The following is a 15,752-nucleotide window of genomic DNA, read 5'->3' on the forward strand; positions in this document are numbered from 1 at the left end:
GATGGAGGGGTCAGCGAAACGTTGATTGGCCAGTTTCAACAGAGGGCGCCTACCAGGTCCGGGTCGATGTTGCTAAAAGCTGCAGCAAATGAAGGAGCATCAGTCTCTGGAACCTCCTCGGCTTGTACGTAGACGTTCTTAGCAACCACGAGTTATCCTCTTCGTTTTCACTTTGCTTCAGTTCACGGTCCCGTGCATTCACTGTTGCGAAACACCAGCTGGATTTCCAACTACGGTGCACTGAACATCGAAGTAAACACGAAGCTCGATCGTCAGGCAACATCGGTAGAGAATCCGCAGTCGTATTACCGAAGGTCTTTGGCGGATAAAATTAATCTTGCAAACCGGTTGAATGAGAACTGAATACTCTGCAGAGGCGATTCCGAGCCGAGTGTTCGAGTGAAACCACGTTGACGTGGGCGGAAAAGGGAGAGAAAAGGCACGAAAGGGTGAAGTATAGCTTGGATATAAATATAACTAAGGCGGAGTGGAAGAGGAGACGAAAAGGGAACACCGGCGTGCAAGAGGACGGTGGGGCAGCACCGTGACTATGTAAACTACTAGCAAATACTTGTGGCAGCGCGTGCGCACAGCCGAGCAACAGTCCGTAACGACACACTCGTAACACAGGTATAAATTACAGTAACGTGGTAGATAGATCAGAGAGATCGGTGAAGATCGAAGAAATAAACGGTGAATCAATCAGAATAGTAGAAGAAGAGTTAACGAGAAAAGAGAAAAGAATTGGAGAACTGGGCTTTTCTTCGAGCATAGACAAAGAAGCACGCAAACTGGCTCCGGAGGTGAGGATCAAGCAAATTGGAATGAGGGAGGACCTGTTGTCCATAATACGGCACACAAGCAGCGATCATTTTTCGGAAGAACTTTAGCCGAAGATTGAACGACGCAAGGGGCAAAAGGAAGACTAGCAATAGACCACTGCTGCTTTCGAGTATTCCGTACAAATAGAGGGCTCTTGTTTGCTGGATAAATCAAGGAGAAGCGTCTGCCAGCGTCTCTTTTCATTCTCTTCCTGTTCCATTATTAATCCCCGAAACCGATCCATCCGACTGGCCTGTGTTTTCCACGCGAAGGAAACCAACGAGCCAAATTCTCGAGCAGTTTCCCTTGTCGGGTTATGCCCTGGGTGATCGCCTGTTTCGATCTTCTGGCGACACCGATACTAGATCACTGTCTGGCCGTGAGGAAACTCGCGCTGCAAACCGGCATCCTCGAAGAAGAAACCGACAAACCGATCGTAGCACAGGCGGCTAACGCGACCAACACGTCGAATAGACAGAAAAAAAGCTCGTTGAGCGCTGACACCATGGCTCCGAGTGCCGAGGAACAACGTCAAGGTAAAGCCCATTTAAATGGGACAATAACAATACCAGTTTCGTACCTAATTAACATTGTTTACTCGTACGGTCACATCATGCTCGGCAGGCTCGCGACAGGCGACGATTGTTATTGAATAGCATATCAATGAATAATCAGGTTGCGAAATATTCGCGACGAGATCGTTTGTTGTTTCTTTCTTATCTATTAAGAAACGAAAGCATCAGGTTACCGCGCATTACGTAACGCAATCGTTGTAAAAAGTTGCACAGAAGTGCAGTATGCGAACGAATCGAGGAAATGCTAGCCAAGAATACCGGAGAAAACTATATGCTTTCTCGTTGTTGTCGTTTCTCTTTCTCGTTGATACGCGTTCTTCGTCGATTTTGGCTGTAACGTCGAAATACACACGGGAATCAGGACACGGTTTCACGAATCTCAGCTCTGTACGAAAATCGTAGGTGCCCCGGATATAAATAAGACGCGATACAAATAGACATCCGTGTCTGCTCGGAAACGCGACGAATGAAAAAGCTCAACATGTGGCAGACAAGAAAAAAAAAAAAAAAATAAAGGAAAAAAGACACGGCGTCAGGTTATTCCATGTGATCATTTACCAGGAACGAAGTAATTTTACGAGTTCTAATAACCGTGGTCTCCTTAGGCATTAGTGTGCATTTTGATAAATAATATCTTGTCTATTCCTATTTATCATCGGTCTTGTCGTACCAATCGCCGCGCTGTTTTCAGAGAGGCGTTTCTCTGCCTTCTGAAGTCAATCCTGATTGTTTCTTCGAACAACAAAAAATCCCGCATTAATGGAATACGCTCGTAAAAATAATTACGAAGGCCAGCAATGACGAAAGAATCATGATAATAACAATGATTATCGGCATCGGTTATGTCATTCTAGCAATCTATTGATTTTCTAAAAGGAAAATAATGTTTTAATCTATTGATTTATGATATTTTTCCTGAGTTGTGAACCAAGTAAGTCATTATTTCTAATGACCAATCTGACAAATATTTAATCAAATTGCGAGCAGAGTTTAAGTTTTAATTGGCTTATTTAAATGCTTATCAGGTCTATATCAGTTGAAGTTTTATGTATTTTTTTTTTTTAATTCGAAGTTAAAATTAAATATATCGTAAGATAATTGATGAAGAAACTGAAAAGTAGACTTCGTTTTTCCTCTAAACGTGACCTCTAGTATCTCGGCAGTAATTCACGAATGAATACGGCTTATTCAGCCGAAGGTCAAAAAAATATCATTATTGTCGTTTGGCGCGAAATAATCGCGGCCACATTCTCGTCGGGATAAAGGCAAATCTTCCGATACCCTGAATTTTTTCAATACACGTGCCTGATATTCACGAGTGGAGAATTAGCACCACTTCAAATACGAAGCTTCGCGTACGTATTTTCATTTTAATCTCGTAATCTAATCTAACTCAAACGTGAAATTATTTCGAGATAATGATGTCTGTCAACATCGCGGTTAAATCAAGTAAGAGTTCGTTACACGTTGCAACGTTTACCGTTCAAATCGTGAAAGGTGAAATTTAAATTCAAGGGGGAAAAAGGAAAGAAAAATTTCTTCAAGGATATTTCACCGAGCGAGGGAATATTATTATAGCTTGAGAATGTGCACATGATGCACGCTGCATGCTAATAAGCCTAAAAACCCACCTTCGTGATCGAGTAATCTGTGCCCCTTGTACCTCACTGTCTCTCTGAATCATTACCATCGTGCACAGTCGTGCATGTAGTCGTTATACGTGCATTATTGTCAGCATATGCCAATTGTTTACACTGTCCTTGTAGATACGCACTACGTATAAAAACAAACAGCGATAGAATGGTAGATGATGTCAGCTGCGCGGGAGAGCTGTGCACCTTAAAGGCGTTTAACATTCAATTGACGTAAATGCTCCTTATCTTGAGACACAGTTTGTTCCAATTCCTTATCGATGATCGACCTCTTTTTTTTTTTTTTTTACATATATCTCGCGCAATTTAAACTATCGCGTACGAGGTTCTACGGATATCTCGCTTTATCGAACTCGAGTGGCTTGGGATTTTCAAAGCTTCGAGTTTGAATTCTTCTCGTAAAACTCCGACAAGGGATTTAGAGGATTATATCATTTCACATTGAGCACTAATAGTGCCGATTCAAGGATTTTCCCCAAGCTTCAATTTCAACTTTGATAAAGTGCTTTCCTGAAAAAGTATTTAGAGATATGGGATATGTTTTATTGAATTTTTCCAAACTTCAATTTCAACTTTTTCAAACTGGCGAAATATTGGAAAAATATGACGTATTTCACACTATCGTGTTTTGCCGAATTTGACTATGAACGTTTCCAAGCTTCAATTTCAATCCTTTTCTGGCGGAATCTTGAACATTCGAAGAAATACGATACGTTTCATCGAATTTTTCCAAGCCTCGATTTCTCGAATTTTTGCCTAACAAGGAGCAAAATTCAAAGAAACTGCGACAGCTGGAAATATTTCCAAACTTCGATTTCAATATTTCAATATTTCTCTGAAAAATACATTCGAAGGAATTACAATACGTGGGTGGATGGTTCTGACGCAACGAAAGCGGTTTCCTTCAGCAGGATTATCGATTTTCCGCCACTGACCTTGTTCTTATCCTGCCTGCGAAAGTGCATGGAAATGATAGTGGTAAATTTTCTCACACGAGAGCGTGACGACCATACGAGAACAGGAAACCCACTTTCATAATTAATCGGCATTTCCTGTCGGAAACACGTCTCGTTGCCATACGTGAGTAAAGATTATTGACACGGTATTCCATAGAATAATTTTTCCGTTTAGCATTCACGCAATACGTCGGTGTATGTAGGAGTAACGCGGCGACAGCACGTGCGTCTTGACAATTCAACGCTTGAATAATAATGAATTCAGTGATGACACGTCCTCGGTCAACGCACCAACTATTAAACTACTACTTTTTTTCCTTTTCTCATGGTGATCTTCGATACACAATATCGTCGGTATCGATCGCGTATCGTATGCACCGGTATCTCACAAATGTGATACTCGAGGCTGCACTTCGAACTTTAAAAACAATGTACGTGGCATCGTTATGTCATCCGATTATTGGTGTCGCAAGAACTTCCGTCCCCACTGCGTCTTGTTTTCCAAAGTACAAGATTGTATAAATGGACTTTTGCAATCTAACATGGAGCGTGCATCGGAGCTCTTTGATCCACGGATCAAAGGGTCTAATTCGTAATTAATTTTACTGACACAGGCTGGCTTGGCAAAAACAGATACGCAAATGAAAAGCAAGTTAGATATCACGTATGACGAAATTAGTGGCGTACGTGCTTTCGCTTATGGTAAAAAATCCATCGAGTTTCGTCAATTGACTCGCGACTGGAGCGATCTTTATCACTTTCCGAATTACTCGCGATTTACACTCTGCCATATATTTTCGTGAACTTAGATAATTTTTTTGTGATATTGTAAACAACGAGTTAATTATAACTTTTCGCCGAGATCTTCGTACTTATTTTCGTAATTGAACTTTAATCCGATTGTGAAGCTGTGACTTGCCCTGGATCGATAAATCGTATTTCGTAACTTTCAGTCTCACTCTACGAAATTTTGAGTAACGTTAGCAACCGGATATCGCGTATGTTCGAACACTTCTTGGAAATTTCAAGATAAAATCTATTGAGATATGAGGCAGTTTGGAAAGTTCGTAAATTAGTAGTTTGGAAATCGGTGCGCTCTGTGATAAATTTGAAAAGTACTACGCCGCTTTTATTCGACGCAACGTGCGTTTTGCGAAACGGAATTAATTTCACTTTTAAATTTCACTTTGAGTTTTCCAGCGAACGCAGAAATACAAAAGCAACGCGCAAACGTTTAATATTTATTACCTTCATAATTCGCAAACATACATAAATCTGCATGAACAGCTCGCAGCGTAGAAATTACTCGGACACGGTTCAGAAGAGAAACGAGCCTGTTTCGCGCGAGGTTAATACCGCGAAGGAAGCAGCAGCTGCAAAAACGTAGCCAAAAGCTCTCGTGCAAAAGGGAAGAGAGGTCTAAATATAAAGTTCGGTAATGCACTTGGTTGGAGCGCAACGGGAAGGCATCAGTACCCGATCGAAATTCGCACGCTTGCGAGTTAGTCTCGATTGTACCATTGAAACGTTATTATCGATTGATCGAGGGTTGAACCGTGTCGTTAACTATACACTCTAGGAAACATGTGTGTGATCGGTAAGGATTATTTTCGCCCATTCTTCCGTCGATCAATAGTATACACGAGTGAAAGAGATATCTGATGCTGTTCGTTCAATTCGAATGGCGCACGTCATTCGATCTCGTGATGCGTCGAATTCATTATGTTTACGAGGTTTCGCGGAAGTTTGAATATTTCATTCGACGAAAAAGACGAAACATCCGAAACAATTTATTTCACGCCGTGGCAGAGAGAAAGCACGGCTTTGTGAAATTAATTTTTCCGTTTGCTTCTTTTCGTATCGTAATACAATCGCTCTATGTTCGATGTATATACATCACACGCGTTCACGTCGCTAATGATCATTCGAACGACGGCTGGTTTACCAGCTATAATTGCTTGGCACCGTGCCTGCGTCTGTCGTCATTGCCAGCGGTGCGTCTTCTAAAGTTGATCATTATATATAACAAATTGCCCGATGCGGACAATGAAACGCTTTGCGAAAAAGTTCCTCGTCTATTTTAATCGCGTGTCATTGTAAAACATTGTCGCGGTACACACGCTCGGGAATTTACAGCAGAGATTTTTCGAGATTTCGAAACAACCTGGATCACTTCTAATAACGTTTTTTAATTAATTATATTTCGTGTGATCCAAGTTGCAATCACAATATTCTTCGTTCTCGGAACAAATTGAAGAGTGCTCCAAATTTTCGAGCGAGATCGTGTGCGTTGGCTCTCGGTGGCTTTTTCTTGCACAAAGCGTTCTCTGTTCGATCATTAATTACCACGCGTAGACAGATGTGACCACCGACGAAAATACGATTGATTTTCACAATGATTCACCGTGTTTTCTCGTCGTTTCCAGAACCCAAGGATAAAATCGCAGTGAGGACGCCGGGGATAAGCAAGTCACCCCGGAAGTTCGCGGGGGTTGTGATCGCGATGTGCGGCCTACCAGGTCGTGGAAAAAGCCAAGTGGCTCAGTGCCTTTCGCGCAGGCTCAACTGGAATGGAGATTCCACCAAAGGTGGGGAATGCATGCTTTGTTTAATTGTCGATTGCAAAAGAAACTTGCTCGTTAAATCGCATTTTGCAATTATCTCTGTTTCTCTCCTTTGTGATTTTTTAATTTGCCACCTCATGGTCGAATTACGCGTGCAATTTACGACTCTGACCATTAAGTCCTTGTTTTTTTTTTTTTTTTTTTTTTTTTTTTTCATTACTACTCCTTACACATTACGCTTGATAGGCTTCTTACGCAAATCAATATTTATGACGTTAATGTTTTTCTTTTTCAAGTCCTATGTCGTAATATGCGATGCGACGATGCATGTTCTTGCTGATCTTTTTCTGGACTTTTGCAGCCTACACCCTTTCTATACATAGAAAGTCGTCCCTAAATACGTCCCTACGCGTACGATCGATCAGAATATTCTGGTTGCTTAAGTCTTTCTTAGACTTTCTCAGACCCTCAGACAGAAATACGTGCTTCCGCCGTTGTTACAAGCTAGTAATTAAACTATCGTAATTATTCTCTGCAACTATTTCTGAGGAACGTTTCGAATACGATATTTTCTTTCAGTAATGAGGGTCAGCGACTACCGAAGGAAAAGGCTGGAACCGTACGGAGAGGCGGTGTCGCACGAGCTGTTTCGCCCAGATCACACGGCGAACGCAACTTTGAGAGCACTGGCCCAACGAGACGCGATGCACGACTGCGCTGCGTGGCTTGCAGCCGGGAATTCCGTAGCTGTAAGCATCACCGGCAAATTAGACACGAAACGAAAGACGAAATTAGATGGCGAAAGCGCGAAATCGCCCTCGATCTGGAGATGAATCCAGCATCGAAACGAGAGCAGGCGCGAGTCCCTTTGATCGAGAACGATCAACAAGAATTAAGAAAAACTCGACTCGATGAACGAGAACAGACATTGATTGAAAATGATCGAAAGAGAGGAGAAAAAAAGAACACGTGCTTTTTTTTTTTTTTTTTTGTTCTCAAAATGTATTCACGTCAGTAAAAATGGATTAGAAGGGGCAGTAGTCGTATTTATACATAGATCACGCTAACTGCGCGATAAAACGGAGGCCAGTCAAGCCAGTCTGCCTTTCTCCGAGCCGAATCGAACCTCGTCGTGCAAGTTTTGCTTGGTCAATATTTTCAACAACGTGCACTAAGGTTCCACGATGGAAACCGCAATGGTTCACGTCAGTTCATTACTCTGTAGATGGTATATGCGTCAGAAATAGTCGAGAATACTCGAATAACTTCGTTCTGTGTTAGCGAAGGCCGGATCTTTAAAACAAATTTCACATTCTGGAATTAATTCGAAACTCCTCTTGATTATTTCCAAAAATGTTAATTCGGCTGTCGTTGATATTCTGTCAAAACTCCGCGAATTTAAAATTATTTATTTTTAAAAGACTCTCTCTCTCTCTCTCTCTTTCCAAGTATATACCACATTATAAAATATTCACCAAGTAACATCCGGATCATGAAATCAAAATAAACTCGTTGTATATTTCAAAAGCAAATGTTGTTTGGTCACGAGTTTATGTCAAAAAGCGATTTAGTCTAAATGTAGAAAAAAAAAAAGAAAAAGAACAAAGAGAAACGAGATTGAAAATAAATGCCTATTCGAACGAAACGCGGAAATGTGGAAAGAGATAGATCGAAACTTGCACTTGCGAGCCGCTGCAACTAGTTTTAAGAGTTTTCCTGTTTGAAGATCCTGGACGCCACGCTGGTGACACGAGCGCAGCGCGCCGAGGTCTTCGACTATTTTTCCGGGCAGCTCGGTTATCGCGTCCTTTTCATCGAGTGCGTCTGCGACGATCCGGTCGTGCTGGAGCGAAATTACAAGGAGATATTGCGCTACAGCGCCGATTACACTGGCATGAATCCGGTAAGAGCCGAGGAAGATCTGCAGCTGAAGATAGCTCATTACGCGGAATCCTACGAGCCGATGGACGAGAAGACTTATCCGCGTATCCGCGTAGACACGGCGAGCATGGACATCGAGGCTCGTAAAGTGTCAGGCCACGTGGAGACGAGCGTTCTTGGATATCTTGGAAGCGTCACGATCAAGCCGCACACTCTTTACTTCTCTCGGGTTGGTAATCGATTAAATATAATACAGTCGGTTGGTTACTCAACCACCCTAGTCTAGTTTCAACGCTTCGAGTCTCTTAATATTTTTCAACGGATAATAATATCGAGAGCAAATGTTTTCAAATGGCAACGTGCGTCACTGAGTTGAGCCAGGTCGTGACTCGTTGGTAATTATTGCATCAATTAACGTATCTAAGCATGAAGCATCTTCATCTCGAATTGTTTTGATACAACGCGCGTTGAAAACATGAGCTCGCCTTTCGAGAAACTGGTTATCTTATCGAAAATGTGACTCATTCTTCGATCGAATTAGACGATCTTTGTCAAATTGAGATCTTATCCCGAGAAATTGATATTTTTACTCTCAAGTGAATGTCACCGGACCAATAATGGCAATCGAATCAAATTAGTTGGTTTTAGAAATTGAAAAATTGCAACAACAATTCCATTTAAATATTTACAGATTTAAATTTTATATTTTATATTTATCCGCTCGTGAAAATAAGTGTTATATTTGAGAAGTGACTGGAAAATTGAGCTTCTATTGTGTTACAGCACGGTGAAAGCGAGTACAACGTGTTGGGTAAAGTCGGCGGTGACGCGGTTCTAAGTGCACGCGGCGAGAGATACGCACAGGCATTGGCCACTAAGTTCAACGCTATGCGTATTCCTGACTTGCGCGTGTTGACTAGCCGTCTCCGAAGGACTATCGCCACTGCACGTGGCGTTGAGGCGCCTCAGGAACACGTGGCAGCACTCAACGAGCTTTACGCTGGCATCTGCGAGGGTCTCTCGTACGAAGAGATGCAGGAGCATTATCCGCAGGTAATTCGAGATCAGAAACGTCCATCTCCTTGCCGTTTCCGTTTCGAATGTTGTTAAGTAAGTTTATCAGACAGCCAGTTTAGTTCGATTGAGCATTACGCGGAAAGGGATTGTTATCTCTCTGGAGTGTTAGTTTCTTTGGATCGGTCTAGAGAACTGATTATTGCAAGTACTTGTAATTTACTTGGGTATTAAGTTGAAAAGGATGTTATCTCTTTAAAGTATCGATCTGGAGAACTAATTGTAAGTAGGTCAAGCTTCAGATTTATTGTTTTGTTTTGGAAAATTTGAGGAAAATATAAGAATTCATATCTAATCCATTTGCAAGTGATATCAACGCGATCTGTATCTCAATAATTGAAAACGCGAATGAAGTTATTGAATGATCTAAATCTGCGTGATCTATTATATAATCTGCATTCATATAAACAAAGAGTTTACGAGTCACAGAACTGTTTACCTTCTGCCAGCCTTAATTCATTTATCCCTTCACGATACGAAATTCGTGCCGATCAAAATGCTAATTAAAAATTTACATCGCGAAACCGTATCGATCAACGTCGATAATTAGAAGAATACGAATTGGAGCTCATTCATTCTTATCACTACAATTGTACAATAAGCGAATTCGTTCAAAAATTTCATTCGAATAAACAAAGTATCTACATAATTGTAACTTATATGACATCACATCCCACTTTATTCACTTCCATTCATTTAATTCACTCAAAATTTGGCCCGCTATACCCGAATATATCAAAGCGATTCACTCACGAATTCTTCTTCCCAGGAATTCGCTTGGCGCGATCAGGACAAGCTACGTTATCGTTACCCGTGGGGCGAGAGCTACATCGACGCGATGCAACGCGTGGAACCGGTGATAGCCGAACTGCAGAGATCCAATAACATTCTGGTGGTATCGCATCAAGCTGTTCTTCGCTGCATCATTGGCTTCTTCACCGACAAGAAGCCAGAGGAGCTGCCGTACATGGAGGTGCCGCTGCACACCATCATCCGAGTGAGCAGCCACGGCTACAATTACAAGGTTGACTTCTTCAAGTTGCCGATCGAGTGCGTGAACACGACGCGCGTGAAGCCGACGAATTGCAGCGCGGACAGAACCGCCGACGATGCACTGATCACCGTGCCGCCGCACTTCGACATACCGGACCCATGGAGAAATCCTGGCAGCGGACCGACACTCGTGCAACAACACTGAGGAACCGCTCGACGATCTACGATCACGTCCAAGCTTCGATCTCTGTTCGGTTGCAATAGCTGGCGATTTCAACGATGACGTCTTCTTGGGATCTTTCTACTTTTGAATTTGGGAAGGATGAGGGGAAAGGGCGGGAGGGGGAGGTGATTGATGAGAATGTTGGTAATACCATGCGAACGAAATTGATAGAAAAGATATTTTTTAGTACGTATACATGAATGTAGATCGCTTTTAAGATTAGTTTTAAGCGCAACAGATTCGATGAGACGGGAAGTCGGTGGACGTTGATATCGACGAGGAGCAAGAAACTCTCGATCGGACGCAAGTATGCGGAGGTGTTCGAAAATATTGGCATGTTAGAAAAGATATTACAAGATGGACAAGAGGTAACTACAAGTCTTTACAAATTGTAAGATACTGATTGTACTTGTGTTTTTGAAATATTCCTGGGAGAAATTATCAATTTCGATTTTATCGGCGAAACACATTCGGGACAATCGAATACTTGCGTTTTGATCGCGAGTTTGTTACAAGAGGTACTACTTTTTGATAGATAAAATATGATTGATAAATATGTAAATCGCATGAAGGCCGAGGCTTGAAATTTATTTCAGTAATTTCCTTGAAATTGCGTTTGAAACTTTGGTCGTTCGATCGGTTTATCGTCGAGTTCCGTCGCTTTTACGAAAAAGTTCTCCGACCGTCACAGGTTCTTTCCTTCGTCGATTCTGTTCCAATTGCATTGGCAGCAATTCTGTATCCTACTGCTGGAGCCCTCTATACGTTACGATTTAAGCAGTTTAGTTTTAGTAATTGTAGATCAGGCTATAGATGTTGTATTAGTTTATAATATACACGTAAACGGTAGATCATACGACGAATATTTTAATTGTGAAATATTATTGGCGAGAAGACAGACAGATTTTGAATCGTAGGTTTGCGAAGCATGTCTCTCTCGTATTAATATTTTTTTATTTCCATACATTTGGAGCAACGAATACACACCAAGGACAATTATTGTTATATGATAGAATCTTAGACTTACGTATCTTTCGTTTCCTCAGTTCCTAGAGCAACGACTTTATGCTTCGAAATTTCAACGATACTAGGACCTTTGTCGCTGTAATCGAGACATAGAATAGCGTAGCGTTGATCAAACTGATCTAGTATCATTGTTAACAAGAGAGTGACAAACATTATATTTGTAGAGCGTGAAAAAAAGAAATTGATCTGTGCATCTTTATATACAGAATCGACGATGATACAACGCCACGTTGTTTTTTTGTTCTTTCTTTTTTTAAAGGAAATATTCAAGCGGTATTCGCACAAAGTATTTTCTCTCTATGATGAAAAACGCGAGAAATGGTGGAGACGATTACAAGGATAGAAAGGACTGACATTGCTATACGAGAAGCGCGTTCTTTTGTCAATGTACTGCTGCGTTTCAATTAGGATTAGATCGTATCTCGTAAACCGCATATATATGCATAATAACTAAAACTTCACTAGGCATCACGCGGAGATCCTCGAGCAATATATCTACCCTGAGACATTCTCGGGGATTCGCGACTGCAGAATGCAAATAGAATGATAAGGGAAAAAAGAAAAAAGAAAAAAAAGAAAATGAATAAGCCTTACGAAGCCTATTTACTATGGGACTCACGACAGAGTATAAATGAATTTTTTTATAAAAGTCGAACGAACAATTATTTGTCTGTTGTCTAGTCTATCTATTGGCGAACACTCTCATGTCCTTGTTTTCTTTTCCTAATTGAGAAAATGAAAAGTTGCAGAGCGTTTCTTAGGTGTTAAGTTATACTGTAGATATCTTTCAAACCCCTTTGTTCTTTTTCTTTTTTTCTTTTTAATTGTACATTATGAATAAATGTTTTTTACAAAATGTCGATGGTACTCTCGTTCTCCAGTATCGTGTCACCAAGTCTCGTAACTTAATTATTACTCACTCGATAAATAAATACACTTTAGAATGCAAGTTACTGTATAATGGTAGAAAAATAATTTATAGCGTGACTTCAGCTATCATGATTTTCGTAAATTAATATTTGACGACTTGTCTGAATGACTAGAATGATTCGTAAGAACCAGGTACTATTCTTAATCTAGCCTGACTAGATGAAAAACTATTACTAAATAGACCGCGAATTTTTATACACACTGAGAAATTTGTAAATCTACACGCTACGCAAAGAAGTATTTTATTTTCTTTATGAAAATATAAATTTGCATAAATATCCGCAGTTTATTAACACATCAACTATTACCGTGGTCACTTATAAATATTTTGGAACGAACAAAGTACGACTTGATAATACTATAGAAAAATGCGCATTCATTGCACTTCCGTTGTAACGTAATATTCCGCTTCGCGAGGCAGTCGACGTGTTAATAAACAGATTGCGGGATTTTATGCATGTACGGGAACTTTTAAAGTGCAAAAATGCATACACTGCACTTTATATTCAAAATACGAGACTCCTGACAACAGTTAATAAGTAAAATAATTTTCCACCTACGTTTTCTAATTATTTCCATAAAGATATAAGTTTGCATAAACATCCGCAGTCCGATCTCAATAAGCTCTCAAAAACCCTGATTATAGAAAACCTTGATCAAAAAGAGATACCTACAATGAAGAGATAAAAGAAATATTCTGGGAATACTTTCACCCTTATTTCCAAGCGTCTTATGTACCCGATCTCATCAACTTGGCAGTGTAATCTCTTTGTTTACTGGCTAAGTGCAGGTCCAAACTTCTCAGCATTCTATCCCGAATCTCTTGGTCGCATGACGAAGAACTTCTCCGTAAACCAGTTCTACGATGCGCCACCCTCGGCTCGTTCCTCGAGTAGATACCCAGTCGAAATCCGGAGTAATTCGAGTCGGACGACTTGCCGTCTCGCCTCGTCTCGCGAGCCACATTCTTCATGAACTCGACGGCAGTTCTGCGACAGGTATCGTAGCCCAACAGCTGGATCCTTTTACCGTGGATCGCTTCTAACTGCGAGTTACTCGGTTTGTTTTTCGCCGCTCGGTTCAGTATTGCCTCGGCGGAGTCCGGCGTCCCGGGAAGATTCTTGAATACTTTACGAAGAACCTCCTTTGTCAAGTCCTCCTCGCTGCTGGATTCGCCTGGCGGAAAAATTCCGTATGTTAATTGCTTCAACTCTGTTTAATTAGCCAAGAAAAGGTAAGAAGGTAAACAGAGCTACGTAATTTCGAGTGATTAATATTGATCGACTTGTTTCATTTTACCAGCCAGAGGTTGGGGACATTGATGGTTCTCGAAACTGTTTGGAAGAACTATTATTTTCTATGGAAGTTACGAAGAACGAGAATTAACGAAGGTATCGATTTAGGTGATTTTAATATTCGTTTAATAACGTTTGTTTACTTCGATACTTTCTTTTGCTTTAGTACCATTAATTAAAATTAAACTTTACTCAAATTATTTTAGTAATATTCGTTAAAATTCCTTTTAGACATCGTTTCTGGAATATAACGAAGAACCGAAAACTTTCCCACCCCATTGTGTACTTAGACTCTTACGTCGTTCTCATTTCTTTCGTACTAATTATTATTGAAGGAACAAAACTGTTACTTCGATAAATAAGAAAAGACAGAGATCGAATAACGTTTTATATTATACAAATAAGCTTGCAAGCAACTTATGTACTGGAATATCGAAGCAGCCCTCAATGATAGACGCGAGATACTCTGAGAAAATTTCTAAATTCTGAGAAGCGTGGCAAATTAACGATCACGGCAAGGAGAAAACGGCACCACCCGTGAAAACCAAAGAAGACGCTGCAAGGATCGTGTAATAGGTTTCTAAATTAACGTTACCAAGATCGCTGGTATGGTCAGTGGCGTATGTTCCGTCTTTGATCTCCCGTTGCAGCTCCAAGATTCTGGCCAGCGCCAACTGCAGATACTCTTTGGCATTCGGTTCCTGCATAAACACCACGTGTGCACGCACGCTGTTAAATACCCGCTGTTTACACGCCACGCTCTCGAAATGCGAGAATAATTCACTCGTAATCGGAATTTACCTCCATCGATCTGGCCTTCTTGTTATCGTTGTTCCGATCCGCCAGACAGGGGGCCTGTTTCACACCGACACAGCTCGAATTAATACTCAAACTCGCATAGCCTAGAGAAACATAGCTTCTCGAACCACTTACCGACGAGTATCTTTTCATTCTTACTGAAATCCTGTCGAACCGTGGAGCAACCTCACCATCGATCCACCCACGCGACCTTTCACGAACGATTTCACACGACAACACTCTCTTCGTACTCACCCCCGCTCTCTCTCTCTCTCTCTCTCTCTCTCTCTCTCTCTCTCTTTCTTTCTTTCTCTCTCTTTCTCTTCACGAAACGAACGAGTAGCCGAAAATAAATCCCGTGCCCTTCGCTTAAGCTTCCGTTTCTTTTTTCTTCTTCGCCGGATCAGAGATGCTTCCCCTTTCGAGCTCTAATGGCCCCTTTGTCCGTGCAGTTTCTCCTCGCTTCTTTCCTCCCCTCCCCCCCGTCCCGAGAGGGAAAATTCGTTTCCTCGTTCCAGGGAATGGCTCGTTCGAAAGGCAGAAAGACCGTTGACTGGCGTCGATGGGCATCGACTAACCAAAAACCTAGTGCATAGTAGCTTGTCGCAGGAGAGACTGTTGCGAGGGTGACGGTTTGCCATGGCTTCACCCCCTCTCCAGTTCCCTTCGGAACCCCTTGCACTCGGTCACCCCTGCCCTGCAGATGCGGACCATTGTATCGCCGGGAACCCCTGTTTGCTCGACGCGTGCCCTGCGTCCGATAGAAACGGCTGGCACGCGCCCCTTGCACGAAAACTTTCACCGAATACGTTACGAACAAACCCAGAACGGTGGCTATTGCAATGGTGTTTTTGTTCCTGGTTTTACCAAAGATCGCGGGGATAAGGCTCCGATGAATCTCGCTCGACCGGTTACTTATCGATTCTTGTGTAAATTGAAATGGGATGCAGAGGGGAGTTTCTT

The 15,752-nt window shown here is 41.6% G+C and overlaps 2 protein-coding genes across 4 annotated transcripts; one reads left to right on the forward strand and one right to left on the reverse strand.

Moving 5' to 3' along the window:
- Positions 1 to 105: 105 nt before the first annotated feature.
- Positions 106 to 12,318, forward strand: LOC122538472 (6-phosphofructo-2-kinase/fructose-2,6-bisphosphatase-like). 2 transcript variants are annotated; one of them, XM_043672578.1, is made up of 6 exons: positions 106 to 1,358; positions 6,432 to 6,593; positions 7,149 to 7,318; positions 8,296 to 8,679; positions 9,234 to 9,503; positions 10,294 to 12,318. In XM_043672578.1, the coding sequence occupies exons 1-6, from the start codon at positions 1,139 to 1,141 to the stop codon at positions 10,720 to 10,722; spliced, it is 1,635 nt and encodes a 544-aa protein (XP_043528513.1). In that variant the 5' UTR covers positions 106 to 1,138; the 3' UTR covers positions 10,723 to 12,318. The 2 variants fall into 2 exon arrangements, with proteins under 2 accessions (XP_043528513.1, XP_043528524.1); XM_043672589.1 differs by lacking the exon at positions 106 to 1,358 and adding an exon at positions 5,462 to 5,602.
- LOC122538507 lies at positions 12,023 to 15,728 on the reverse strand. Of its 2 annotated transcripts, XM_043672664.1 has the most exons (4): positions 14,925 to 15,728; positions 14,793 to 14,846; positions 14,587 to 14,692; positions 12,023 to 13,872 (listed from the first exon to the last, which is right to left on the reverse strand). In XM_043672664.1, the coding sequence occupies exons 1-4, from the start codon at positions 14,940 to 14,942 to the stop codon at positions 13,427 to 13,429; spliced, it is 624 nt and encodes a 207-aa protein (XP_043528599.1). In that variant the 5' UTR covers positions 14,943 to 15,728; the 3' UTR covers positions 12,023 to 13,426. The 2 variants fall into 2 exon arrangements, with proteins under 2 accessions (XP_043528599.1, XP_043528589.1); XM_043672654.1 differs by having other exon boundaries at positions 14,793 to 15,728.
- Between the last annotated feature and the right edge of the window lie 24 nt (positions 15,729 to 15,752).

The sequence above is a fragment of the Frieseomelitta varia genome, unplaced genomic scaffold (assembly GCF_011392965.1).
Source record: "Frieseomelitta varia isolate USP_RPSP 00005682 unplaced genomic scaffold, Fvar_1.2 scaffold_1017, whole genome shotgun sequence".
NCBI lineage: Eukaryota > Metazoa > Arthropoda > Insecta > Hymenoptera > Apidae > Frieseomelitta > Frieseomelitta varia.

What these genes read in the sequence shown, in the direction of transcription:
- LOC122538472 (XM_043672578.1), top strand. Translation starts at nt 1,139, where the DNA reads ATGCCCTGGGTGATCGCCTGTTTCGATCTTCTGGCGACACCGATACTA. An exon ending in GAATGGAGATTCCACCAAAG is followed by an intron (nt 6,594 to 7,148) that starts GTGGGGAATGCA and finishes ATTTTCTTTCAG; the next exon opens with TAATGAGGGTCAGCGACTAC. An exon ending in ACACTCTTTACTTCTCTCGG is followed by an intron (nt 8,680 to 9,233) that starts GTTGGTAATCGA and finishes ATTGTGTTACAG; the next exon opens with CACGGTGAAAGCGAGTACAA.
- LOC122538507 (XM_043672654.1), bottom strand. Translation starts at nt 14,942, where the DNA reads ATGAAAAGATACTCGTCGGTAAGTGGTTCGAGAAGCTATGTTTCTCTA. An exon ending in AGAAGGCCAGATCGATGGAG is followed by an intron (nt 14,693 to 14,792) that starts GTAAATTCCGAT and finishes GTGTTTATGCAG; the next exon opens with GAACCGAATGCCAAAGAGTA. An exon ending in TGACCATACCAGCGATCTTG is followed by an intron (nt 13,873 to 14,586) that starts GTAACGTTAATT and finishes TTTTTCCGCCAG; the next exon opens with GCGAATCCAGCAGCGAGGAG.